A 26,633-nucleotide genomic window follows, 5' to 3' on the forward strand; every position below is an offset into this window, starting at 1 on the left:
CATGTAGAGATATTTGCTGATATTTGTCCTTCTGTTCTCACCTCTTTTGACCTTTCATGCAAAAGCTCTGTAGGGTGCTCTTTCTTCTCTTGAGGCATTGTCTTTCTCAATACTCCCAGCAAACACAGTGCCTGGCAGTTCTTAGTGACTGCAGGGTGAGGACTCTGCAAGTCTGTTCTATGGCTCTGTGGCTCAGGCAAAGATGTAGGGGAGGAGAAGCACAAATATGATGTCTCTGTGGGCCAATATAATTGGGCCAGCAGTGGTCTCAGCAAAATGCATTGCCATGAGTATAACAAAGGACCCCAGCCTCTGCTGATGTCTCCCCTTTTCTTTACTCTTGGATTTTAGAAAGAAAAGTTTCAAGATGATTCGGTCTCAGTCCCTGTCTCTGCAAATGCCGACGACGCAGCCAGATTGGAAGGGTCCCCCGACAGCCAGCCCAGCCATGTCTCCTGCAGCCCCTGTGATCACAGGAGCCACTTTACAGCCCACACCAGTGCCCTATACCATGCCCGAGTTCCAGAGGGTGACCATCAGTGGGGACTACTGTGCTGGGGTAAGACCTTTCCCACTCCCTTCTCTGGTGTGTGTGTGTGTGTGTGTGTGTGTGTGTGTGTGTGTGTATGTGCATGAGTGTATATTATGTGAGTTGTATATGAATAAGTGTGTTTGTACAAGTGTGTATATGTTAGCATGAATGTATTTATATGCGTGCACATGCTCAAGGGTATGCATATGTGTGTGCATGGATGTGTTTATATGTGAATTTGCATGCACTGGCACTAAGGCCCCTTGCACCCTGGGGTCCATGCCTGCTCTAAAGCCTGACTCAGTCTATGGAAACCTATGAGTTCCCAACCATATTTGGTTCTAGAATACCCTTTCTGACTTGTAAACTTGTGATCTCTAGGGGAGAATAGATTCAAATTCATGCCATTAACTGGTTTGCTTCATGCCACTACTTGGTTTGCCTCATGCCACTACTTGGTTTGCCTCAAATTAATTATTGCAGATTCCACTCTTCCTATGGGCTTAAGTCAGTGTATTAAACACAGACTAGGACCCTCCCCTCTCCAGCATCCCCTAGTCTTTCTTTTTCACAACCTTGAAGAGAGAATCATAATAACAATCCATGTTTTATATCCAGTCAGTTAATCCAGTTATGGCAAATGGACTTCTTTTGCCTGTTTGGTTGACGTATTTCTATTGCTTTCTTCTTGAAAAAAACTTTCACTAAATTAGTGTCAGGGTTAAGTTTGGTTCCAATTTCTTGGCCCTCAACCTACCATATATACCTCAGTTAGCTTTGTTATTTTCCATTTCTTTCCTTTTGTTTCTTTCTGGGGATGTCCCCAAGCAGTGCTGGGTGTGTTGGTGTAGGAGGTATGTTGGTGATGGTTTCTGAAGTCACTTCTGGTGACATCTGACAAATGGGTTAATTGTTTTCTTATTATGGCCTGCTCATGTAGTGCTACTTGAATTTGATAATTCTGGAGACTTCCATGCCATCCTTATGGTGCTTGGGGGCCTCACCTGATGCTTGGGAAGTCATAGCATGCATTGTCAGTATTAAATTTGGGTTCTTATACAAATAAGACTGCATTCATGACTAATGAGCTTTCTCCCATCCTCGATGCTTAAGTGGTTTTAGAAAAGAGAGTGTACGTCTCAGGAAGCAAAGTGATGTACACTTACCAGTTTCATCCTAGTATTTTTAAATTTTTGTATAACAAAATCTTTGTCTACAGTATAAAATTTAAAAAGTATAAAATTTAAAAGAGACAAAAGTCACCCACTTTTACTCCTCAGAAGTAACCACACATTGGCTTTAATTTTTGTGTTCTCACTTAAATAGCCTCTGTACCTACAGTTAAGCTTACAGTTTATTTATTTTTCATTCATATGGTAGTTTATACATTGTACCGTGTCTTTTTAGTTTTTGACTTTTTACTCGAGGTAATGCTATATCAATATAAAGAATTGTTTTGGAGTTTAAAAAAATTTTTTTGGGGGGTCATACCTGGCAGTGCTCAGAGGTTACTCCTGGCTCTATGCTCAGAAATCGCCCCAGGCAGGCTCGGAGGACCATATGGGATACTGGGATTTGAACCATCATCCTTCTGCATACAAGGCAAATGCCTTACCTTTATGCTATCTCTCCGGCCCTGGAGTTTAAATTTTTTTATTTTTATTTCTTTTTATAATTTTGGGAAGGTTTCAATCAATTCTCAAGGGGCTGGGGGAACTACCAGCAGTGCTCAACCATCCTTTATAATAAATCATGTGGCCTGATTGATTGAGCACTGCTGGATGTAGAACTATTGGGTCCTTGTCCTTGGGGTATATGTGTGTGTGGGGGTATGTGTTTTAACTTACTTTTCTATCAGTCACCTGGTTGGCTTGTCTTGGGACATTGAAGCCTGTAAATTGAACAATGAATCCTTTGAGAACTAGGGGTATATATGAGGTGGCTAACCTTGTAGATGACCTTGTCCCCCAGGGGGGCGTCTATTCATGGGCATAAAACCCTCTATCCTCTATGCCTGGGCATGAAACCTCAGCACCTACAACTGAACATGTAGCTACTGGTTTTACTGAATCCTGAGCCCCTCTCTGATAGCTTTAGCCATGGTCTGAATCTCTTATAGAGTCCATAGGCTCCACAGATAGTATTTGCCTTAGTTAATGGCAGGGTCATTTTTTGTCTAACCTGCTTATCTCTTCTACTGTTTCCAGAAAAGCAAACAATAGAAAATAAAAGGTATAAAATGGAATGAACACATGAACTTAGGGACTCTTGGAGTTAGGCAAGGAAAGATTACTTCCTTAATAAAAAGCAAGGGGAACATTTAGTACAAGGATAAAAAGAATTGCATGGGAAGGATGTTAATGCACCCCGTGACTCAGTTTCCCCACTTGTCAAATGGGTCACAATGAGTCTACAGAAAAAGGGCTAATCACGTAACACATGTCAGGTGTGTAACACAGCTTGTGGTTGGGATGTTTTGGGCTGACTAATAGGACTCAGAAGCCTACAGTTGACTTAGCAGCAGGTGGAGCTCCTAGAGATTCCTTTGAGATCACCCAGATGCTTTGAGGGATTCAGGTATTTTTCTCACATTAGAATGGGAGTGCTCATCTCAGGTATGTGGTATAGACTTTGCCTTCTCACACAGGTGGCTTACTCAGCAGGCATGAGGCATCCCTAACTCATCTCTTTTGTCAGGGGTCCCCAAGACTTTTCCTGGCTTTTGTGATTTACTAGGAGAACTTCTGGGATCCCACACAGAGCCTTCTTTATGATATGGATTTCTTACAAAGAAAGGATGCAGAACAAAGTTAGCATAGGGGGAAGGCACCTAAGGAACTGGGAGGGAGACCCCTTCCAGCTATTCAGGACCCTCTCCCAGTGGGGTCTCTAGAACACAGTTCTCCTGCAGCTGATTGTGACAACATCTGTCAAATATCCACCATAGTGAGTTCTGAGAGATTCAATCCCCAAGTTTTCATAGGGTTGGTCCTCACATCTGGACACGTGGCACACTTCAATTCCCAGATTCCCCAGAGTCACTCAGGTCTTGCCTATAAAACAGTGTCTTTAAAATTGGGCACAATACATTGATCTTACCAGATAGCATTGTAGGGCCACTTCTGAAACTCAAGTTCCCTGTTGCTATGCAATTGCCAACCTTTTGCTTGCTAAGACCAGTGGTCTCATTCCTGATGTGTGATCTCTTCCCTGCTCACACCATTCTGCAGATCACTGTGGAGGACTATGAGCAGGCAGCCAAGAGCCTTGCTAAGGCCCTGATGATCCGGGAGAAGTATGCCAGGCTTGCCTACCATCGCTTCCCAAGGACCACAGCCCAATACCTGGGCCACCGGCGGCCTGACATTGCACCTCCAGAAGAAGGTCTACCGGGTATGGAGCTAGAAGAGGGAGTGGGGTCCCCAGGGGTGTGTCAAGTTTTGGTCTGGTCTACTGACTGAATATATTCCCCAAATGGTGGTTTGAGCACAAGTTTTCTCCTATGCTGATGCTTGCAGGCTCCCCTGAAGATTGTTTCTATGGCACAGTGGGCCTCAGATTAGATGGAGTTGAGCTACAGAAGCAAAGAGATACATGGGTCAGAACAATAGCACAGTAGGTAGGGTACTTGCATTGCATGTGGCTAACTTTGGTTCAGTCCCTGACACCCTATATGATTTCCCGAGCCCTGCCAGGAATGATCAATCCCTGAATACAGATTCAGGAACAAGCCCTGAGCACATCCAGGTGTGGCCAAATGAAAGAAAAGAAATAAAGAAAGAAAGAAAAAAGGAAAGAGAGAGAAAGAGAGAAAAAGAAAGAAAGAGAGAAAGGAATCTTCTTCTGGTGCCAAGCAAAGATAGTCCTTGGCCTTAGAAGTCTTCTATGTCCCAAGGATATTAAGACACCATGGTCAGACATTATGTGAAATTTGGGTGGGGGTGAGTAGGATGCAGGGAGACCCAGAGGGCACATCTACATCAGGGGGTGAGGTCAAGTACATCTGCACTAGAGTCTAAGTGCATTTTCCTTCCAGTTTGTCTGTCACTCCATTTCCATCACACAGGCCTATTGTGAGAATTACATAAGAGAATGTAAGGGTATCCTTAGTGCAATCTCAGGGCCATAAAGTGAATATTTAACATAGAAGGACCTTGAGTGAGTGGATTTAACAAATGGTAGCCCTAGGTGTTTGATTCAGAGTTGGGGGAGGTGAGATCAGGGGGGATAGATATATAGTTCAGGCAAGAAAGGAGAGAGGAAAGCTAATTAAGAGAGCAGGAATATGGATCTTAACAGTGTGATGGAATGCCAAGTCCTGTGCCAGTGTTGGAGCCTGGTGCCCTGCAGTCCTGACCCCCTCCACTCCCACACTTGGTGTCAAGAACAAGGCAAGTCTTGTGACTCTGGCTTCTCAAAACACCTGTAGTTCCAGTCTATGTTACCACCTGGACCTGAAAAACCACAGCCCTCTGGGGTCATTTCCTTGTGGTAGGAAGGAATCCAACCTCTCTTGCCCTGGAACAGATGGGATGACAGCCAGATGTGTCCTTTATCCATATGGGGGTGGTGACACCCTGCCTCCACCCCTTCAATTTACAAGCTACTGACATGCTTTTGGGAGTCTTAAGCTGCCTTGCTTGTGCCTGATGGTGGGGGACATGTACTACTCTGGGATAGAGGTGGTCTGTTTTGAGCACTGATAGGGACAGCCAGAGTCACTCACCATGGTGGCATCCTGTGTCGAGGTTCCGAAGGTTTTTTTCCTGTTCTATTGAGCTGCTGGCCAACTGTGCTCTGCACTGTTAGCTGAGGTATAGAACTGAGGCCCTCAGTCTTATTATTTTTATAACCTGTTTCTTGTGCAGAAATAGGCAATCCCCATACTCAGGGAAGCCAGTTAGAGGAGTAATGAGTATATGATTCATGTGCTGATCTACTATTCGTAGATCATTTCCCTATGCCCACTATTGAAGTCTTTACACCCTAATAAGTAAGACCAGGGACACTGCCCTCAGGGGGGCAGACAGAATCAGAAATGTGAAGTGTTTGACTCAATTTAACTCAATTGTAAGCCAGGAAATAGCCCAAAGGCATTTTCTTCTCTCTCTCTCTCTCTCTCTCTCTCTCTCTCTCTCTCTCTCTCTCTGTGTGTGTGTGTGTGTGTGTGTGTGTGTGTGTGTGTGTGCATTCAACCAGCTGTCATGGGGACTGCTAGCTATGTGCTTCATATGCCCTGACCAGGAGCCCACCAGAAGTTACCATGAGCACAGTGTTAGGAGTAAGTCCTGAACATTGCTGAGTGTGACCCAGACTCCCCCTATCACTGTCAATGAAAGCTTTTGAGTGGGGGAGCTGGAGAGATAGTATATGAGGTAAGGTACTTGCCATGCATGCAGCTGCAGTCACCCTAACTGTGGTTTAAATTCCTGGTACCACAAAGCCCCCCCTGAGTACTGCCAGGGTTACTCCTGAGCACAGACCCCGGACTAGCTTCTAAGTTACATCAATCCCTCCTTAACCAAATAAATAAATAAATAAACTTTAAAAGAAAATATTTATTTTATTAAAGCACCATGATTAACGAGGTTATTCATAGTTGGATTTTAGACAATGTTCCATCATGAGTCCCATCACAGTGTCAACTGCTCTTCACTAATGTTCGTAGATTCCTTACCCACCACCAAGCCTGCCATTTTGACAAGCAGCTTCTTTTTTTTTTTTTTTTTTTTGGTTTTTGGGTCACACCCGGCTGCGCTCAGGGGTTACTCCTGGCTGTCTGCTCAGAAATAGCTCCTGGCAGGCACGGGGGACCATATGGGACACCGGGATTCGAACCAACCACCTTTGGTCCTGGATCGGCTGCTTGCAAGGCAAACACCTCTGTGCTATCTCTCCGGGCCCAGCTTCTTAAGTTTAATTGTTAAAGTTTGGGCCTCGTTATTTCACGTTGTTGATGCTGTGGTTTGGAAATTTATCTTTATCGTTCCTTAACACCACCAATGTACCTGAATTTCCTTCATCCCTGCTCCCTGTTTCTATCTTTATTTGTAACCTCTGTCAATGCTCCACTTGATTTCTTTTCTTCTCTTTAGACTCTTGGACCAGTGGTGATCTAGGCATTCCCCCTTTAGACCATTGCATTCCCTTATCCAGTTATTTTATATACCAAATATAAGTGAGATCGTCCTGTGTTTGTCTTTCTTCTGGCTTACTTCATTTGACATATCTTCTCACTTCATCCATGTTGCAGTGAGTTGCATGATTTCATCATTTCTTACAGTTGTGTAGTATTCCAGTATGGATATATCCCACATCTTCATGATGATCTTATAAGTATTTGGACATCTAGGTTGGTTTCAGATCATAGCTATTGTACTGAGTGCTGCAAAGAATAATAACATGCATACATTTAAAAGAAAAAATTTGCGTGGAATGACTACTGCCATATGTCAGGGACTTTTGTTTTGTTTTATTTTTTGGGCCACACCCAGTGACACTCAGGAATTACTCCTGGCTATGCGCTCAGAAATTGCTCCTGGCTCGGAGAACCATATGGGACACTGAGGGATTGAACCAAGGTCCATCCTAGATCAGCTGCATACAAGGGAAATGCCCTACTGATGTGCTATCGCTTCCGGCCCCTTCTTCCTCCTCCTCTTCTTCCTCCTCCTCCTCTTTCTCTTCCTCCTCCTCCTCCTTCTCCTCTTCCTCCTCCTCCTCTTCCTCCACCTCCTCCTCCTCTTCTTCCTCCTAATAAATGCTTCAATTGAATCATTGTGAGATACACAGTTACAAAGTTATTTATGATTGAGTTTTAGTCACACAATGTCCAACATCCTTCACCAGTCAGTGCACATTTCCTGCCACCAGTGTCAGGGACTATTTTTAGGTAGCAATGAAAAACAAACCTGTATTATACAAGATAAGACCTGAAATCATTTTATCTAGCACTGAGGGCTAAGGAGAAGCAGACAAGGGAAATCGAGGCATAGCACCTGGCAGCGGTTCAAGAAGTGGGTGGAGGGTTTGAAGAGAATGACTAGAATCACCAGAATGTATCTTGGAAGTCCATTTGAACCCTCTTTGTCATTATTCTATTCCATGTTGCAGACTTCCACCCTCCCCCAAAGCCTGAGGAAGACCCCTACTGTCTGGATGATGCACCCCCCAACCTGGGCTACTTGGTTCGGATGCAGGGGGGCATCCTCTTCGTATATGATGACAAGAAGATGCTGGAGCGCCAGGAGCCCCACAGCCTTCCCTACCCTGACCTAGAGACCTACACCGTGGACATGAGCCACATCTTGGCACTCATCACAGATGGCCCCACGTAAGGCTGTTCCATAGAAATTTGTTCCTCATAAGACTTAGCCCCCCTAGTTGTCTCTGCGGTATGGGTGCATAGAATTGGGAAAGGCCTACCAGACCTCTTGCTCTGGGCTTTCATCTTTGTTAGTCACTCTCTGAAGATCAGGTTCCCCTTTTTCTAGTGCTTTGTGCATTTTTTGCAACACCTTTCTGGCACAGGCTAGCAGACTCTTAGAGCTGGTACTATAGGTCCCTTTTTTTTGGTTTGGGTCATATCGGCTGTGCTCAGAGATCACGCCTGGCTCTGTGCTCAGAAATTACTACTGGCAGGCTCGGGGACCATATGGGATGCCGGGATTTGAACCGGGATTCGTTCTATGTTGGCTGCGTGTACCGCTGTGCTATAGTTCCAGTCCCACTATAGGTCCCTTTTGCAAGCATGTGTAATTTCTATCAATCCCCTGTGCACCAGAGAATGGCTGTTCCTATTCTTCCTGGGCAGATTTCCAGCCCTGGACATTGTTGAGGCCAGGAAGGAGCAATGAAGGTCCTTGTGTCAGGATCCCCTGTTTCTGGAGGGGAAAGAACTCAAGGAGTCTGGACTTGTGTATCAGAGCTCCATGGTGCCCAATACCATAATTTGGCTTCACCAGCTGATGCTTTGGTGGCCATGGTGATCACTGTGTGCTGGGTGTATCTGCCAGGACAGGAGGGTGGGGAAATGGAGAATGGAACCTTGACTTTTATCTTCCTTGTCTTTGGGTTTTGTTGGAAATGGGTGTGGTACCAGCCAGAGGAGAGAAATGTATGCCTGGGGTGAGGGTAGTGAGGTATTGGAGTTTATTCATAGGGCTTATTGGAGGAGTACTGAGTGAAGTCAGAGGGGAAGGGTAGTGTTGGGAGGCTGTCCTCAGCCACTGGGCAGAGTGGTTTTCAGCAAACCTCTGAGGGAGGGAAAGTCTAGCTATTCAGGAGTTGTGTGAACTGTGGCTTTTGGATTTCCTTGTGCCAATGAACCTCTCCTTCACCCCGAGATTCAGTTCAGCTCTGTTGTTGGTGTGTTCAGGGACACAGCTGCTCTTTATAAAAGTTGGGATAATAGGGTGCTAGAGAGCTGCTGTTCATAGGGCACCAAAAGTCAGAAGATAGTTGAGGGTTCTGCATGGGAGCAGGGAACCAGTAGTCCTCTACTAGGCATCTTCATGGGCTGGTGGACACTTGATTTTCCCCAAAGATTTCCTTAACAGAAACCTTTGAGCTTCTTCTCTGCAAGTGAAGCACACCATCCGCTTCTTGTCCTGAAACTTGGTGACAGGGTTGGGGTGTGCTCTTAGCATGCTAAGGTGGGAAGGGTGTGCCTCAAGATGGACTGTGTTGCTGCTCCATCAGGGATGCAAGGCGGCTGAGAATAGATGCAGGGAAGAAAGAAGGAATCAATAAAAAAGGGGAGACTGGCAGAGGCTGCCTCAATAGGTTGTTGGGCTATTCACAGATCAGGACCAGCCAGACCCTTATTTAGCTAAAGTGTTCCAGACACCCTTCTGCCCTAGAGAAGGCTCAAGATCAGTTCTTAAGCACTGGAAGTTCCAGGTGCAAAAACTTGTCAGAGGTCTCATCCTCCTCTGCTCACTTTCCTGAGCCCTCACGGGTGGTCTCTAAGCTCAGCATTCTATGGGAAGTTCAAGGGTCACTCCCCACACACCCCGGAGGTCTCCAAACTGGAGAACTGGATGCAATTTCTCCTCAACTCTGCTTTCTCCCCTTCCCAATCTGCAGGAAAACATATTGTCATCGGCGACTAAACTTTCTGGAATCCAAGTTCAGCCTTCATGAGATGTTAAATGAAATGTCCGAGTTTAAAGAGTTGAAGAGTAATCCCCACCGAGACTTCTATAATGTGAGAAAGGTGCGTTAGGGGATCAGTGCTTAGAACCCCTTCTGCTGTCTCCCCTCTGTCTCCCCAACCCCTTACAGTACACTCTAAACCAGCCTTGAACTAGTTTTCTGTGGGACCTGGCTGGCAGGAGAGTGCCATGTGCCTGTGAGGAAGGGAGCTTGGCAGGTTGCCCTCCTGTATCAGGCATGCTGCAACTCAGCTACCTGATCTCTAAGCCGAAACCTTTGTTCACATGAGGAACTTGCTGGAATGTGCTCCCCTCCTTAGCAAACAGGGTGTAGCCTGTGGTGGGGCTTTGAGTTAGACTAGGAGATTTTCCAGATAGATGCTGTACTGCTTTCATCCTGGAGAGAGGCCCCTTTGGATGGACCACCTTCCCTCCTCCCTCCCTTCCTTCCTTCCTTCCTTCCTTCCTTCCTTCCTTCCTTCCTTCCTTCCTTCCTTCCTTCCTTCCTTCCTTCCTTCCTCCCTCCCTCCCTCCCTCCCTCCCTTCCTTCCTTCCTCCCTCCCTCCCTCCCTCCCTCCCTCCCTCCCTTCCTTCCTTCCTCCCTCCCTTCCTCCCTCCCTTCCTTCCTTCCTTCCTCCCTTCCTCCCTCCCTCCCTCCCTCCTCCCTCCCTCCCTCCCTCCCTCCCTCCCTCCTTCCTTCCTTCCTTCCTTCCTTCCTTCCTTCCTTCCTTCCTTCCTTCCTTCCTTCCTTCCTTCCTTCCTTCCTTCCTTCCTTCCTTCCTTCCTTCTATTCATTCTTTATTTCTTTACCACACCCATCAGTGCTCGGTGGTTACTCTTGGTTCTGTATTTAGGAATTACTCCTGGTGGTGCTTGGGGGACCATATGAGATGCCGAGATTGAGCCTGGTTCAGCTGTGTACCGAGAAATGCCCTTACCCCCTATACTTTTGCTTCTACCCAGGCTCTGCTTCTTTTAAAATTAAGTGTGTCTAATGAAGAATACCTGCTTAGCCCTTAGTCCTCACTCCTCTGAGTGGGTGTTTAGCCTTGATCCAGACAAGGTAGCCTACAATTATAGCATGGTCACAGGTTTCAGTCTTTGCTGTTCTTCTTTTAAGTGAATATACAGTTGAACAAGGGAATCCATGCTCCCCATGTAGAGGGTTTTTAAAATTATTTTGCTTGTTTTGCTTTTGAGGCCACACTTGGCTGTGTTCAGGGGTTACTCCTGGCTGTGCTCAAACATTACTCTTGATGAGCTTAGGAGACTTTATGGGGTGCCATAATTGAACCTGGGCTGGTTAACATGCAAGCAAAATGCCCTACCTCCTAAACTTTCTCTCTGACCCCTTGGCATAGAGAGTTTAATGTTGAATATGAGTCACTTCCTGTATACAGAAGTGTCTTATCTGCTTCTTTTATGTGGTTAGTGTCATACTCATGTAAGGAGGGTGAGTGAGCCAGTTAGGGGGAAGAGTGAGGGAAGGAAAATACTGCCCCACAGGCAGAGCTCCCCAGCATGCCATACTAGCAGAGGGAAGGTGGCAGAGGGGGAGATTGAATCTTATTTTCCTCTATGTGGTGTTGCTAGAACTTGGCTATTGGAGAAAGAGTGATAGGTGAGGAAAAAGAGGAGCCTTCTCAGGTGTGTGAGGTTCTTGTCATTCAGGGCCCCCTGGAATTATCAATGGAGATGGGTTAAGACAGAATGGGTTACACAGTGAGTTAGGAGGTGGAAATTTGACATTGTAGAAGGAGGTAGGGCTACAGTCCAGCCAGTTCATTTTGGCCCTGCCCCAGAGACCTCTGTTCCAGATGCAGAAAACTTGAAGACTATTTTTCATACCTAGCACTAGGGTCTGTTTTGATGAGAAAATGGGAGGCTTCTCTGGGAAATCCCAATTTAGGCCACCTAGGGCCTAAATGGCTTGATGGGCACCCCAGCAATGCCTGAATAAAGACCCCTTGAGGAGACACTTGTATCAACCATTAATATCAGGGGGGTCCTATATACACTCCACTTGGGTGGTATCCACAGCTTATGGAGTGTAAGCTTAAATTCATTGCCTGTGTAGTTGCAAAAGTATTGAGGTTGGGGCTCTAAGAAGGGGAAAGGATGTGTGTTAAAAACACTGCCCAAACAGCCTTACCTTGTATCTCCAAACAATGTCTTTCCTTTCCCATGAGCCTCAGGTGTCCATCAGGCAGACCCTCCATGCCTGTACCAGTAGCTCTTAGCTTCATCTACCTCCTTGCTCTGTACCCAGCTTGAGTCCAAATGGGAGTGTAAGAAAATGCTGGCCTGCCTGTATTGCATTGTCCTTGCATGTGTGAATACACAGATTGACCCAACTGAGAACACTAGCTTTAACATAGTTTGCTTCTGTGGCAGGTCCTCAGTGGTGTACCTTTGCCAATTAGCTGCTCGATGTATGGATCATCAAGATAGATGGAGGGGGACTGTGATTACATGACAGGGCTTATCCTTAGGTCCCTCTCTCTAATAATCTGCTGATGTATGTGCTCTTGGGGCAGTGGCCTTGCCCCCTGTCTGTGCCCCCCATGGGCTGCTCTCTGCCTTCATGAATACAGACCATGAATATAGACCAAATCATCTGTGAGTCAGCCTATGTCTACCCATTCCTGCTTCCTGGATATAGCAGCTTTGCCTGACTATCCGAGGTTGTTCTATGGGAGCAGAGATGAATTTGTGGAGTCCAAGATGGTTTAGGAGGGGCTTCTCTATGTTTTCAGGTGCCCATCAGAGCATTGGGGTCAAGCTAGATCTATGTTTGTCAGCAGAACCTATTATGGCCCAAGTGGTACTTGTGAAACTGAGACATACATCACTGAGGGCCTTGAGTGATGACACCCTGAGGTATAATTGGGCAGTATTGGATACCAGACATGTTGTTTTCTGCTCAGAATTAAAACAAGAGGCAACATGTGTATGTAGCTTGGGAACTGGATTGGATAAGGCTTTATCAGTGTTAGTTTTAGTGTCAAGGAGAATGAGTAGGTTTCATCTTCTGGGCTAAACTTGACCAGGTTACCCTGGAGCTTGGTAAAGAGTGAAACTTGGTGAAGACATCATCAATGATTGATGTCTTCTAGAGATATATCTAGAGATATAGAAACTGCTAGCTTGTCTAGACCTGGATTTTAGGTAAAAGTAAAGAATGCACTTTGACTTTCTAATGAATTGTAAAACTTATTCCTAGAGCAATCATCTTAGAGGTTCTGAATATGCATCGGATACTTTCTGGATTGTCCCATTGATTTTATGACGCTGGGGCTAAGAACAGGCTACGTGCCTATGGTGCATTGTTGGTATATGAGAGCATTCAAGCAGAAAGGCAGAATATGCTGAATCATGCTGAGTAGCTGAGTGAAGACTAGTGATAGTAAGACTGACTTGACTTCCTCCTGACTAACTACAAGAGCCCAGCCCTGTTCAGTCCTAAGTTGCTGAGCCATTACACTGTACTTTGAGTGATTTTTAGCTTTGGTATGTTGAATTATTTCATATTTCAGATGTCTCATGGTCTATCTCTGGCATCAACCATCCCAGTGAATGAGTCCAACAGTATGGGCTGGCATATGATAGCCTATGGTATGACATTCAGAGAGGCTCACAGATCAAACATCTGGCTTGGCATTGTTTTAAAGATGTCTAGTCAGCCATTGACAGCATTCCTTAGCGTGGGTCAGTGCCTCTAGTCTTGGCTGAGTGCCCAGCTGGTATACGAATCACTTCCAAGAATAGTCTGATGACTGGTGGCACGTGGCTGAGAGTTTAGTGCAATATGAGCATATTAATACCTTCAGATATTAGCCACTTTCACCAGGTTCTTTCCTTAGGCTGGTTGGGTCATGGAAGGGGAGTCTTTGTCCTCAATGTGCCTTCTGGTAACTCATCAAATTAAAAATAGACCTGCTTCTATAGGATGGGTGCCTGTAGGGCAAATGACATTCAAATGATTGAAAGAAGTCCTGTAACTAGAGCAGAGTAAAAAAAGGAGAGTGGAAGGCCAGGATAATTTAGTGGGTAGGGCATTTCCTTTGCACTCTGCCTACTTGGGCTTGATCCCAGTATCCTATATGGTCCCCTGAATTAATCAGGAGTAATTTTTCAGTGTATAGGAGTATCCCTGAGCACTTCTGGGTGTGGTCCCAAATCACAAAACAAACATAACCAAGAAAGGGAGAGTAGGACTTAATAATTATATTGTTGATAATAATTGTCATTTTAATAAGCCTTGATTCTCATAATGGTATTAGTAACAGAATCAACTTGCCTACGAAGAATCCATTTTAACTTCTCTGTATGGAGAATGCATTGACCAGAGAAAAGAAAACAATGAATGGTAAGAGCAGTCTTGAAGCCGGTTTGAAGTCAGGAGTGAGAACCTGCAGACTTGGACTTAGTATGGCACGACTGGACAATATTGTAAGGATCTGAACTTTTTTTGGATGTTAGGTAGACTATTCTGAAAGGGATGTTTGGCATAGGGATTAGAAACAGGGTAAGAGTGAGGATGGTTTTCACATTTCCATGTGAACCAGGAGGAGCAGATTTCTCATTTATTGGCCTGTAAAAACTCTGGACACTCTCTATTTTGAGTTCCAAACCAGTAATGAAGAGATTACTTTTGGGATTACATTTGAGTTGCAGCTATGTATACAATTATGGAGGTTGGGTTTTGTTTTTGTTTTGTTTTATTCTTTGTGGTACTAGGGAACAAACATTCAAGCTTTCGCTGAATCACATCCCTGGCCAGAGTAATGGAACTACTGTTGCATCCATGAGAGCATTGAGGTCAAATAGGAGAGATGGACAACAAATTTTATTTATGCTCCCTTTACACTGCAGTGGATTGGGACCTCAAATCCCCAACCCAGAACTCAAGACCATGATCACATTTATATCCTCAAACTAAACTACAGTTCAGTGCATCAGCCAAGAACATACAAAATAAATGTCAATTTGTAATAAAACAAAACATTGCCCCACACCCCCACATCAAGGGGAACAGATATGGTTAAACTGATCAGGGATAGAGACTACTTTTACACAATTTGTCAGGGAACCAGTCCAGGTATTTGATGGTGAAGTCAGTGAGCCTATATCTCAGGGGAACTTTAAATCCTTACTTGGTCCAGGATGTGGCTGAATTTATCTTTACCAATCCAATATTATTGCAAAATCTAACAGGTTGGAATACAATGCTATGGGCTGTTGATGTGAATTGAGAGTTGGTATGAAGAAGGAAGATAATAGCACAGAGATGGGTCAGTTTCCTTTCAGAGATATAAGAACATAAGTGACAGTATAAGAAGTTCCAGACCAAACCTTAAGGGGGGGCTTTGAAAGGATTGGTAGTTTCAAGTCACTGAGGGGACTGAAAGGAGAGGTCAAGATGACAAGAGAAAAAACAGTATCACTTGAGTTGGTGAGGAAAAATTTCCCTGACCTTCCTTTACCCTTCTTTTAAGCCAGAATAAAGGATTAAGTCAACCATAGAGTAATAGGAGAAACCAGCAGTATATTCGCTACACAGGCATGAAATATCTTAAAGAAAGAGGCACTGTAGGGAGCATACACCATCTGAGACTGAGAATGGAGTTGGAGTCTGGGACATCAAAGGCATGGAAGACAATTAATAGAGACATGAAAGCAAATTATTTTGTTTTGCTTTTTTGTCCACACCCGGTGATGCTCAGGAGTTACTCCTGGCTATGTGCTCAGAAATCGCTCCTGGCTTGGGGGACCATATGGGACACAGGGGTATTGAACCTCGAACTGTCTGTCCTAGGCTAGCAGGGGCAAGGTGGACAGATGCCTTACCTCTTATGTCACTGCTCTGACCCCAAGAGAGCAAATGTTTGATAACCAAATATGAGCTGAGTATGCAATGATGGTGGGACCCAGAAACCTGAATAACACGATTTGTTTGCCACATTATTCTCAGTCTGTGTTCTGCCCTATCAGTTTTTCTTCACTAGAAATGAACTCGGTGATAGCATGATTCCTGGAACAGGAGGGGAGTGGAAGTAGGGGCTAAAATTATTTCCTTAGGGTTTGGTTTCCATTAGTTTAAAATGATCTACATGCCAATTGTGAGGTAATGTATTGCGTCTCTTCTTAGTGTCCAGAAACTTAGGGAAAAATAATTGTAAGAGATCACATAAGAAATAGTGAAATTTGATGGAACTCTCTCTGGTGCCTTTCCAGGGAAAGTAGGGACAAGGCTGGCTCATTTCTGTTCTTCAGGATTTGGTTCGAAATGTTTGGCTTAGTCCCCACAATTTGAATCCTTATATGGCTTAAGGTCCTGCTTTATTCCAGGCCTGAGGACTTTGTGTGTAGTGGTGTAACAGGGTAAGGTGTGTGTCGGTGGCTGCTTCCCCATGCCCCCATAATTGTCCCTCCTTGGGACTTTGCTTTGGGATTTCAAGGGGTTTCAAAGGGGACCATTGGGAAGTTGTTTTTTTTTGGGGGGGGTGTCATACTCAGTGACACTCAGGGGTTACTCCTGGTTATGTGCTCATAAGTCTCCTCTTGATTGGGGGACCATATAGGACACTGGGGAATCATACTGCAGTCTGTCCTGGGTCAGCCACATGCAAGGCAATCACCCAATCGCTGCACCATCGCTTCAGTCCTGGGAAGTTGGTTTTTATAGAAAATTTGTAGGGCTCTCAGGATTGTGTGTCATGAAAACTGTTGGAACCTATCCCACTCCTGTTGATTTGTTCCTTGATCCATCCACTTGGTATGGAGGTATGAGGCTCGGGGGTCGGAACTGGGGCTTAGGAGTATCAGACATGGAATATAACCTCAAATTGATCCCAGTGGAGAAAAGTAGAGGGGTCAGGACTTAGATAAAAGAGACCCTGTGCTTGGTTCCCACGTGGGCATGGGATCGTTGTGTATTGGGACTGTATTCCTACTAGTGGGGGCTAGGAAATGTCCAGGAAGACGAGATTGGTGAGGAAGCAGAAAAGCGTCTTGGACTGATGCAATGCATAGACAAAGAAATGGTATTTGGTAAGTAGTATTGGGTAGTGTCAGGTAAGAGTTGAGGTCTGAAGAGCTTGGCTTTATCCTGAAGAAATGGATGCTACCGTTTGTTAGCAACAAGGTATTCAGTCTACATTTGGAAAGATCTTCTGCTGTTTCATTTTATGGGATGGCTGGGTTGGGAGAGGTACATATCTAATGGGCCCAGTTGGCTCTGCATTGCAGGTAGACACGCACATCCATGCCGCCGCCTGCATGAATCAGAAGCACTTGCTACGCTTCATCAAACACACATACCAAACAGAGCCAGACAGGACAGTGGCAGAGAAACGTGGCCAGAAGATCACCCTGCGCCAGGTGTTTGACAGCCTGCACATGGACCCTTATGACCTCACTGTGGACTCACTTGATGTCCATGCGGTGAGTGAGCTTTTGCCTCAGTATCTCAGAATAAGGTATCTCAAGCAATTCTGACTGGGGCATGAACCCTCTTAGAGAGCAGTCATGTCTATGGCTGGAGATACAAGGCTGTGTAGCTATTTCTCTTCTATGCATGGGGTAGTAGGTCATTTTCTTTCAGAATCTAATGGGGTTGGTCGCAGCTAGGGAAGTAGGCTAGAGGATGGAACTGAGGAACTGAGCTGAGAACTCAGAATTCTATTTTAAAATCTCCATTGTAGGTGTGATATACCTTGAAACAACTCACTTCTGTTTGTAAAGTTGGGAATGCCAGAATGTCCTTGACATTATAAAGACATTATAATACTGAACCATAGTGAAGCTACTGTGAAAAACAGTAGTATCACACTCAAAATGTTAAGTAGCGAATAGGTACTCCAACAGTTTTGTTTCTAGGTAGAATTGAAAGCTGGAATTCAGCAGAGCTGCATAACTTAATATGTGATTCGCCATGACCAAAAGGTAGAAATGAATGAATGAATGAATGAATGCATGCACAACAGGCAATGTTAAGATACCTAAAATTTTAGTGCTATTTTTTTAAGTATATGTTAGAGAATTTTTGTTACTTAAAGAATTGAAATTCTGATATTTACTACCAAATAGAAAAACTATGAAGAATGCTAAGTAAAGATCTATACACAAAAGGAAAATGTAATATGATTCTTCTAGTATTACAACATAGAAAGGAAAATTGGGGTGATCAGGGGGAAGAAAAGAAGCAAGTGATTATTTAGGAGGTACACACTCGTTTTTTGGTTTTTGGGTCACACCCAGCAGCACTCAGGGGTTACTCCTGGCTCTATGCTCAGAAATTGCTCCTGGCAGGCTTGGGGGACTATATGGGATGCCAAGATTTGAACCACTGACCTTCTGCATGCAAGGCAAATGCCTTACCTCCATGCTATCTCTCCAGCCCCAGAGGTACACATTTTTATTTTATAACATAAAAAGTACTCTGGAGATAGTGATGGTTGAGCAATGTCAGAAATAGGCTCTTGCTATGAACTATGTGCTTAAATATGACTCAGGTGGTAAATGTTGTTTTTTCATCTATTTTACAATAGGGAAATCTTTGTAAAACCACTAAGCAAAACAGTGAAGAGGGAGTGTAAAAAAGGGGCCATACAAAATTTAAGCAGTGATAGGATGTGGGTTGTGACTGATTGTTCAGCATCTTGCTGCTGGCTTACTCAGCCATTACGCTCCTGGGCAGGCCTCTATATGTTCTCATATAGGGGTCTCCTAAAGGGACCCCTAGTCTGCCCAGTGCTGGCTCATGGACCTGGCCCTAAAACTTCTATGCACTTCTTATATAATGTTTAATGAAGACCTGGAGAGGTGACAGTTCCACAAATGTAGGACAACAAGGGACTTACTTGAATTGGGGGTTTTCTCTCTCTAGGGTCGGCAGACGTTCCACCGCTTTGACAAGTTCAATTCCAAATATAACCCTGTGGGGGCCAGTGAGCTGCGTGACCTGTACTTGAAAACAGAAAACTACCTAGGAGGAGAGTACTTTGCTCGGATGGTCAAGGTGAGTGGGCCCCCAGTCTCCTTAACCCCATCTTTAAGACTGGGCAGCAGTGTTGTTTGGTGGTCAGGCCCCTGTGTGGTCTGTTTCTTTTTGCTCCTCCCTGAATCTTTAACCCCCCATATAGCTTAGACAGTGCCTTGGTATCCTGGTGCCTTGACCATCAGACTTCAGAATATGGTTGGTATAAGGCATCTGGGCACTCTCCTCTCTCTTCTTGAAGCTGGAACATTATGAGGTACAGACAGCTTTGCCTAGAGACTCTTCTGTTGCCAAGTCTAGATCTGCTTAGTGAAGAGCAAACTTCAGGCCTTCCTCCTAGGAAAAAGAGCTTTCTTTGCAGCTGAGCACTCCAGATAGTGGAGATAAAGATCAGACCTTCCTACATGGATAGACATGAAAATGATTATGCTGAGTGAAATAAATCAGAAGACACAGAATAGCCTCACTCCTCTGTAATATTTAAGAAAAATAAAAGGCAGTATTGTAATATTACCCAGAAACAATAGAGATAAAGGCTGGAAGGACTGGCCCTTGATATGAAGCTTACCACAAAGAGTGGTGAGTGCAGTTAGAGAAATAACTACACTCAACTATCATGACAATGGTAGTGAGTGAGAGAAGTAGAATGCCTGTCTTGAATACAGGCAAGAGCTGGGAAGGAGAGAGATGGAGGGCATTGGTGGTGGAAAGGCTGCACTTGAAGGGGTATGTTCTTTTCTATAACTGAAACCCAACTACAAACATGTTTGTAATCATGGTACTTAAATAAAGATACTATTATAAGAGTAAAAAAGATCAGATCTTCCCAGACTAGAGTAGGGAGAGAAGGAGATACAGAATCTAGCTGATTGTAGAAGGATGTGTGTGTGTGTGTGTGTGTGTGTGTGTGTGTGAGAGAGAGAGAGAGAGAGAGAGAGAGAGAGAGAGAGAGAGAGAGAGAGAGAGAGAGAGAGAGAATGGGGGGTAAGGTTGAGGGGAGGTTGTGACTGGAAAGCTCCTAGACTGACCTGAACTCCTCTTGGTATCAGGAGGTGGCCCGGGAGCTGGAGGAGAGCAAATACCAGTACTCAGAGCCCCGCCTGTCCATCTATGGCCGCAGTCCTGAGGAGTGGCCCAACTTGGCGCGCTGGTTCATCCAGCACAAGGTCTACTCACCCAACATGCGCTGGATTATCCAGGTGCCTCGAATCTAGTAAGTGAGGGGCCTGTCTTGGTTGTCCTTGGAGGGTACAGCCCCACTTTTAGGAGATGTTGAGTCTACACTACTGAGGAGCGGGCAGGTTTATGCCAGCATAGGCCTTTATTCTCTTGGGATTTCTCACAGCCAGGGGTCTTCGACCAAGAGGTCTTGGTGTCAAAATCCTGTTCTTTGAAGAATATATATGAGGCCTGATGGCAATCTGCTCCTGTCTGCCTTCTTTTCACTGGGGGTGGAGGATGACCTTTTGGATGAACCTTGTGACCTGCCTGTGGCTATCCCAATGTGACTCACTCCATTACTGTCCTCGCTGGCTCTCTTGCCAATACATTGAGTGAGGGGAGTATTGTAATCTTTGGGTAGATTGGTGCCTGGGGCATCACAATGATTTTTGATAACTGGTTGACAGGTCTAATATGGGAAATCATTGGTTTACTGCAGTAACTGCATTGGGGTGGGAGTGGTATGTCACTTCCAGCCATGCTCATGGTTTACTCTTGATGCAGTGCCCAAAGATCACTCTTGGCAGTGCTTGGGAACCATATTTGGTTCAGGGGATCAAATTCCACCCTTCTGCCATATTCAAAGCAAGTACCTTACCTGCTGTACTACCTCTCTGGCCCTCACTGCAGTAGGTTTAAGCCCCTGGTAAATGGGCCAATGTGTTGACAGTTGACATGTCTACATGTCTGTAGACATGAAAAAGACCAACAAGCACCAAGGATAGTTAAGATGGCCAGAAGCATTTGGTTGCTGGAACATCTGTTGACTTTTCTCTCAGAGCCTTCCTCTATCTGATTCCCTTGGCTCACCCTCAGAGTGGTCTCAGGCTAAAGGTTTCCCTGGACAGGCAGAGATAGATCTGAGTTTGCACTGAGTATGGTGGAGCTGGCAGTGCACAGGAAGAAGGATCTGGGCTCAAGACATATCTCCAACTCCTCTCTTGGGGTTTTAAGTGAGGACACAAGTGGCCTGAAAAAATGACTAGAACTCAGCTATCACAGACTACAGGATCTGGGGTCTCCCTTAATTTAATTAGTCTTTGCTTCTTCCAGTGACATATTTAGGTCTAAGAAATTGCTATCAAGCTTTGGAAAGATGTTGGAGAACATCTTCCTGCCCCTCTTCGAGGCTACCATCAATCCCCAAGACCATCGAGAGCTTCACCTCTTCCTCAAATATGTAAGCTCAGGGCTGGGGTACCCAGGCAGTGGGATAGTGGAGAATAAGGAGGGGAAACTCAAGAACACAGACAAGTTAAGCTTCCCTTCTCAGAACCTGCCACTGGGCCTCAGGCATGGATGCATGTCGGCCCAGAAAGCTAAGTTTCCATTTCCATATTGTTATAGAGGCCATTTCTTACAGTTCTGGGGCTTCCCCCGTCCTGTGCTGGATAGGAATGGAATATGTGATGATGGCAGATGAGCCTGGGGCCTGTCTGGCTCTTGGTCATGTATGAGTTCTGCCAGTTGAGCCACATCTCTGTCTCTGTGATGTGTTTATAAAATTATAAGTTGCCCCCCCTGGGGCTCTGTTGGGATGTAGCTGCAGCAAAGATGTGAATAACCTGAGGTGTCCCTGCCCCTCTCAAGGCTCTTCCCAGGGAGGAACTGGGGAACAAAGCTTGTTCCAGAACCAGGCTTGGACCCCGCAGTGGTCCTCAGGTCCACTTGTTCACAGTGGCCTGCTTGTAGAGCTTCCCAGTTGGTTTCTTGTGGCCACACCTGGACTTCACCCAAGGGTAGCCTCCATTTATAGCCCAAAGAATCCAGGGCCTACCCCCTTGTTCTCTCTCAAAGCACTGTGATTTGGTTTGTCTCTTGCCCTTCTCAAGGCCCATGCTGACTGTTTATTTTTGTATTTGTATTTGTAGTTGGGCTTTATGTATAGGGCTTGATGTGTGGTAGGTCCATGAGCAGTGCCTGTTCCTTCCCTACTCAAAGCTATCAGTTAATATCAGTTATTGTGCTGCCCTGACTGGGGCCTCAGAGAGATAGATGAGGGGGTAATGGCTGGCTGGCCTGAATATAAGGCCTTTGGCAGCTCATCTGCTTTGGGCTGACATGGACTCCTCTTCCTGCAAAGGTCACAGGATTCGACAGTGTCGATGATGAGTCTAAGCACAGCGACCACATGTTCTCTGACAAGAGCCCCAGCCCAGACATCTGGACCAGTGAACAGAACCCACCCTACAGCTACTACCTGTACTACATGTATGCCAACATCATGGTGCTCAACAACCTCCGCAGGTGGGTGCCTAAGAGGCCACAGGACATGCAGGCATGTCACTGACAACAGATGAGCTACTGCTTGTAGCTCTTCCCCCTGCCTGCACACTTGCTTCTGCCCATCAACACCCATATGTTCTTGTTCACACCTGATGTGGGATGTGCATACACTTGCATGCACTGTTTCTTATGATCCATTACTGTTTCCATGGGCCTCCAGTCACTCTGCAAATTACCCTCCCTGCTCTGTGATAGGGACAGGGAATAGAGCCCACAAAACCCAAGTCCTCCTAGAGCCTCCATGCAGTAGTCACACAGGCTTGGCTTTTGCTGTCCTCAACATGAGCACACCTGGGAGATTGAGGCTATTCTCTGCCCTAAGCATCTGTGTCCTTTCCGCTTGGTAGATCATGGGGTTCCCATGCTCAGTGTTGCCCTCTGGCTATACTCCAGATGTGCCCATTTTTATCCCAGAGATCCTGGGTGGGTGATTTCTATTTTTGGGAGGGGGTTATACCTGGCAGTGCTCAGGGTTATTCCTGGGGCTATACTTAGAAATTACTCCTGGCTGGTTTAAGGGGACCATCTGAGGTACTTGAATCTGGATTGACCATGTGCAAATCAAATGTCCTCTAGTCCTGTGAAATGATTTTGAAGGTCCATGGATCCAGACTGAAAAGCCTGGAGAGTATGGAAAGGGTAGTTTGTGGGGAGGCAGGACAGGCAGTATTTCTTCTTTGGAGGCTCCCCTGTATTCAGGAGGTGGCATCTCTTTGTTCTGTTCTGAGGAACCCTAGGTCTCTGCATTGTCTCTACATTTTGAGGTTTGGGCTGAGTTGTTTCCAGAATGCCCCATCAATGGTACTGACACTGCTGTCCTGTCTCCTCTGGAGAGGCCCTAAGCTCTAGGCAGTGTATACCAGGGATCCTTCCTGACAAACTCTACTTCTCCTGCAGGGAGCGAGGCCTGAGCACATTTCTGTTCCGGCCGCACTGCGGGGAGGCGGGCTCCATCACCCATCTGGTGTCTGCTTTTCTCACTGCCGACAACATTTCCCATGGGCTGCTTCTCAAGAAGGTAACTGGGCTGCTGCTATCAGGCCATCCTGCTAGGGGTGGGCCCTGGGCTCTCTGTTCCCCATGTGATGGCCACCTGTTCCATCTCAATAATCTAAGGCCAGTGATACTACAGAGCCAGGCTGTCTGCACTCATCTAGATTTCATATTTAATTCTGAAAGAAATATCATCAAATACCATAATTTGAATTAAAAGGAGTAGGAAAAAAAAGCCCTGTATTGCTATTTACTTTAATAGAACCAAGTATTATCACTTTAGTATTTCTTTTTTTGGGGGGGGGGGAGGGGGTTTGGTTTTTGGGCCAAACATGGCAGCACCTAGAGGTTACTCCTGGCTCTACGTTCAGAAATCACTCTTGGCAGGCTCGGGGGGACGATATGGGATGCTGGGGATCAAACCCAGGTCCTTCCAGGGTCGGCTGCCTGCAAAGCAAACACTCTACCACTGTGCTATCACTCCGGCACTCATTTTACTATTTTTAATTCCTATCATTTTTCCCAGAACATATTCACAATTTGCATATCATAATGATCACAGAAATATGGCTTCTGCTTTATCCCTAACATGGTGTTTTGGAGAGGAGGACAGCTCTCGCGTAGTGCTCAGGAGTCTTAGTGACCCCAAAAGTGATTCTCTGCTAGCTAGGCTTGCAATTCAATGCAAGACCCCAAAGATCTGCTACTGCTTAGGCCCAGCCCTGTATTGCTGGGATTCTTCAGGGCTGCATCCAGACATACTGTTGGGACCATGTGCTGCCTGGAATTTAACCTGGGTCTGGTGCGTGCTAAGCATGTACCCTAAATGCTGTAATAGTTCCTGGTCCCTAAGGCATATTTTCTGGACTTTGGCTGGGCTGCTATAAGCTGGTTCAGTGCACTTGTGTGGGGCAGAGACAAACCAGTTTTTCCATGTACAGTGTGGCTCTGAACCGTGCCTCCAGTCTCCTTCATGCTGGATCATTTCCAGAACCATGTTTGCTCAATCTGTTTCCCACCTGATCTTAGAGTGGTCTAACTAGGGGCCCTATTTCTGGCCTAAGTAGAAGCCCAATTTCTTTTTAACTTCTAATTCTTTTGAATTTTTTTTAAAAGTGAATTTACTGTGAAAGACAAAGATCTTCATGACTGGGTTTTAGGAATACAATCTTTCAACACCAACCTCTTCACCTGTATAGGAGCCCTATATTCTGCACTGTGTACAATTTAAATTTATTTAAAATAAAATAAAAATAAATTTAGAAAACCATTATAGCCAGGTCACCTTTACCCCTTCTCAGTTCTGAGGAGCTGGGGTGTGTATACAGTCTCGGCTTGAATGTTGGCAGTCTAAGCACGACCTTGTAGTCTGGCCCACTGGAATTAGGGCCTTGGGGGAAGGACATGGCATGCAGGCTGGGTCATCTCCAGGCCTTGGCACTCTGCCTTGAGCAGGGCATGCAGTTTGGAGCCCAGAGGAAGTCATGCCAGGGGTGGACAGGACAGTCCCAGGAAGATATGAGCGTGTGAGGGAGCAGGGAGGTGAACAGAGAAGTGAGAATGGGAGAGATTCTGGGATTCTGGCTTTGGGGACCCCCACCTTGCTTGGAGGTTTGTACAGACCCTGCCCAGGTCCCTGATTTTGTCTGAAAGATGCATCTGCTCTTGCTTCCCCACTTTCCACTCTTGCCCCTCCACGCTGGTCACATTGATTTGGTGATTGTTTTGCAGAGTCCCGTGTTGCAGTATCTCTACTACCTTGCTCAGATCCCCATTGCCATGTCTCCTCTTAGCAACAACAGTCTGTTCCTCGAATATTCCAAAAACCCTCTCAGGGAATTCCTGCACAAGGGGCTGCATGTGTCGCTCTCCACTGATGACCCTATGCAGTTCCACTACACGAAGGTGAGATAGCCCCACACCATCCTAGTGTCACCTGGCCTCTCCATTCCCTATGCAGGAACCTGAACACAGGGAGGGCCTGCTTTTGGGGGTGGGTTGGAGGTTACATGAAGACAGTGTTCTTGGGAGAATCCACCTCACTGGGAATTCATGAAGGCACCATTTCATTTGCTTTCGTCTATTCCTCTATGCCTTTCTTTGTGATTGACTACATCTGTGTGCTGGAAAGTACCTTGACTTCTCTGTATCTTACTCCTCTATCTAACTGGGGACACAACTGTCCCTATGCCAATTTCTCATTGTGAGGTTGCATTCAGAAAAGAAAACTGAGGCTAATGGAGAGTCTACAGAGGACATATATATATTCAAATGCTAACTACTTACTGTCTTTATTGAGACAATTATTATACTTTGGATCTCTGCATGGGGGAGGGGCAGTGTTGCAAATCAGCCCCTGATGAGGTTGACTGATGGAGCGATGGAGGCTGAGGCCTTTCTCCCCCAGCTCGGACCACATGTCTGTTACCCTGTTCAGCCGGTGGTTCTGAGGGAATGCGGTGGGAAGAAAGCCAACAGGCCGTCAGGCTTCCGAAGAAAACAGCTCTTTATTCCTTGAAGAGGCTGAAGCCAAAAGGCCTAAGAATAGGCCCCAGGAAAAAAGCCCCTCACCTTCCACAGACCCTTGCTTTTATGCCCCAGAATCAGGTACCACCCAATGGTGGGATCAGATACCACCCAATGGTGGGAGCAGAATGCCAGGTCACACCTAGGGTAGGGAACAATCACCGAACAGGGTAGGGTCAGTAATATAATAATCCCATAAAAATGTTTACATATACAACAGGGCAGAAAAGGGTGATATTGTGAACGAGGACCAATCATTGTGTTCTCCAGTAAATTTTTGAGGATTGGAAGCCCAGCCATTGATTTGCACACTTAGAAGAGTTGGTCTTCTGCAATAGGTTGGCCAGGCTCATGGTGTCAGGATATTTATATAATCTTAAGAACTGAGGCCCGCATAGATTGATGGTTTATGAAAATATATGTAACTGGTAGTAACTGAGAAATTTTAAGATACAAATATTAACATTTAGTTTACATATACATATTTACATAGTTACTATTAAATTTAATTTACAATAATATTAACATGTTAACACAAACAGCAACTCTTAGGAAAAATAGCTACCTCCCAAAGAAAAGAGAATGGCATTGCTTTTTTTTTTGGTTTTTGGGTCACACCCAGCAGTGTTCAGGGGTTCCTCCTGGCTCAACACTCAGAAATTGCTCCTGGCAGCTTGGGGGACCATATGGGATACCAGGATCCGAACCACCATCCTTCTGCATGCAAGGCAAAATGCACTACCTCCATGCTATCTCCGGCCCGACATTGCTTTTTAAATATGTTTTGTTTATTGACTATATCCAGTTCTCATGAGGTTTACTCCTGGTTCCATTATCAGGATCACTCCTAGTGGGGTTCAGGGACCATATGTGGTGCCAGGGATCAAATCCATTTTGGCTGCATGCAAGGCAAGCATCT

The 26,633-nt window shown here is 45.5% G+C and overlaps 1 protein-coding gene across 2 annotated transcripts in view; it reads left to right on the forward strand.

Annotated features, from left to right (window-relative positions):
* Positions 1-26,633, forward strand: part of AMPD3 (adenosine monophosphate deaminase 3) — a 52,590-nt gene that overhangs the window by 23,023 nt on the left and 2,934 nt on the right. For both annotated transcript variants that reach the window (XM_049781007.1, XM_049781006.1), the window contains exons 3-13: positions 352-559; positions 3,763-3,925; positions 7,646-7,865; positions 9,620-9,749; positions 16,939-17,133; positions 18,578-18,709; positions 19,738-19,901; positions 20,963-21,089; positions 21,993-22,156; positions 23,093-23,213; positions 24,920-25,093. In XM_049781007.1, the coding sequence (XP_049636964.1) occupies positions 352-559; positions 3,763-3,925; positions 7,646-7,865; positions 9,620-9,749; positions 16,939-17,133; positions 18,578-18,709; positions 19,738-19,901; positions 20,963-21,089; positions 21,993-22,156; positions 23,093-23,213; positions 24,920-25,093 (1,798 nt within the window). The remainder of the gene's footprint in view (positions 1-351; positions 560-3,762; positions 3,926-7,645; positions 7,866-9,619; positions 9,750-16,938; positions 17,134-18,577; positions 18,710-19,737; positions 19,902-20,962; positions 21,090-21,992; positions 22,157-23,092; positions 23,214-24,919; positions 25,094-26,633) is intronic.

The sequence above is a fragment of the Suncus etruscus genome, chromosome 9 (assembly GCF_024139225.1).
Source record: "Suncus etruscus isolate mSunEtr1 chromosome 9, mSunEtr1.pri.cur, whole genome shotgun sequence".
NCBI classification, from domain to species: domain Eukaryota; kingdom Metazoa; phylum Chordata; class Mammalia; order Eulipotyphla; family Soricidae; genus Suncus; species Suncus etruscus.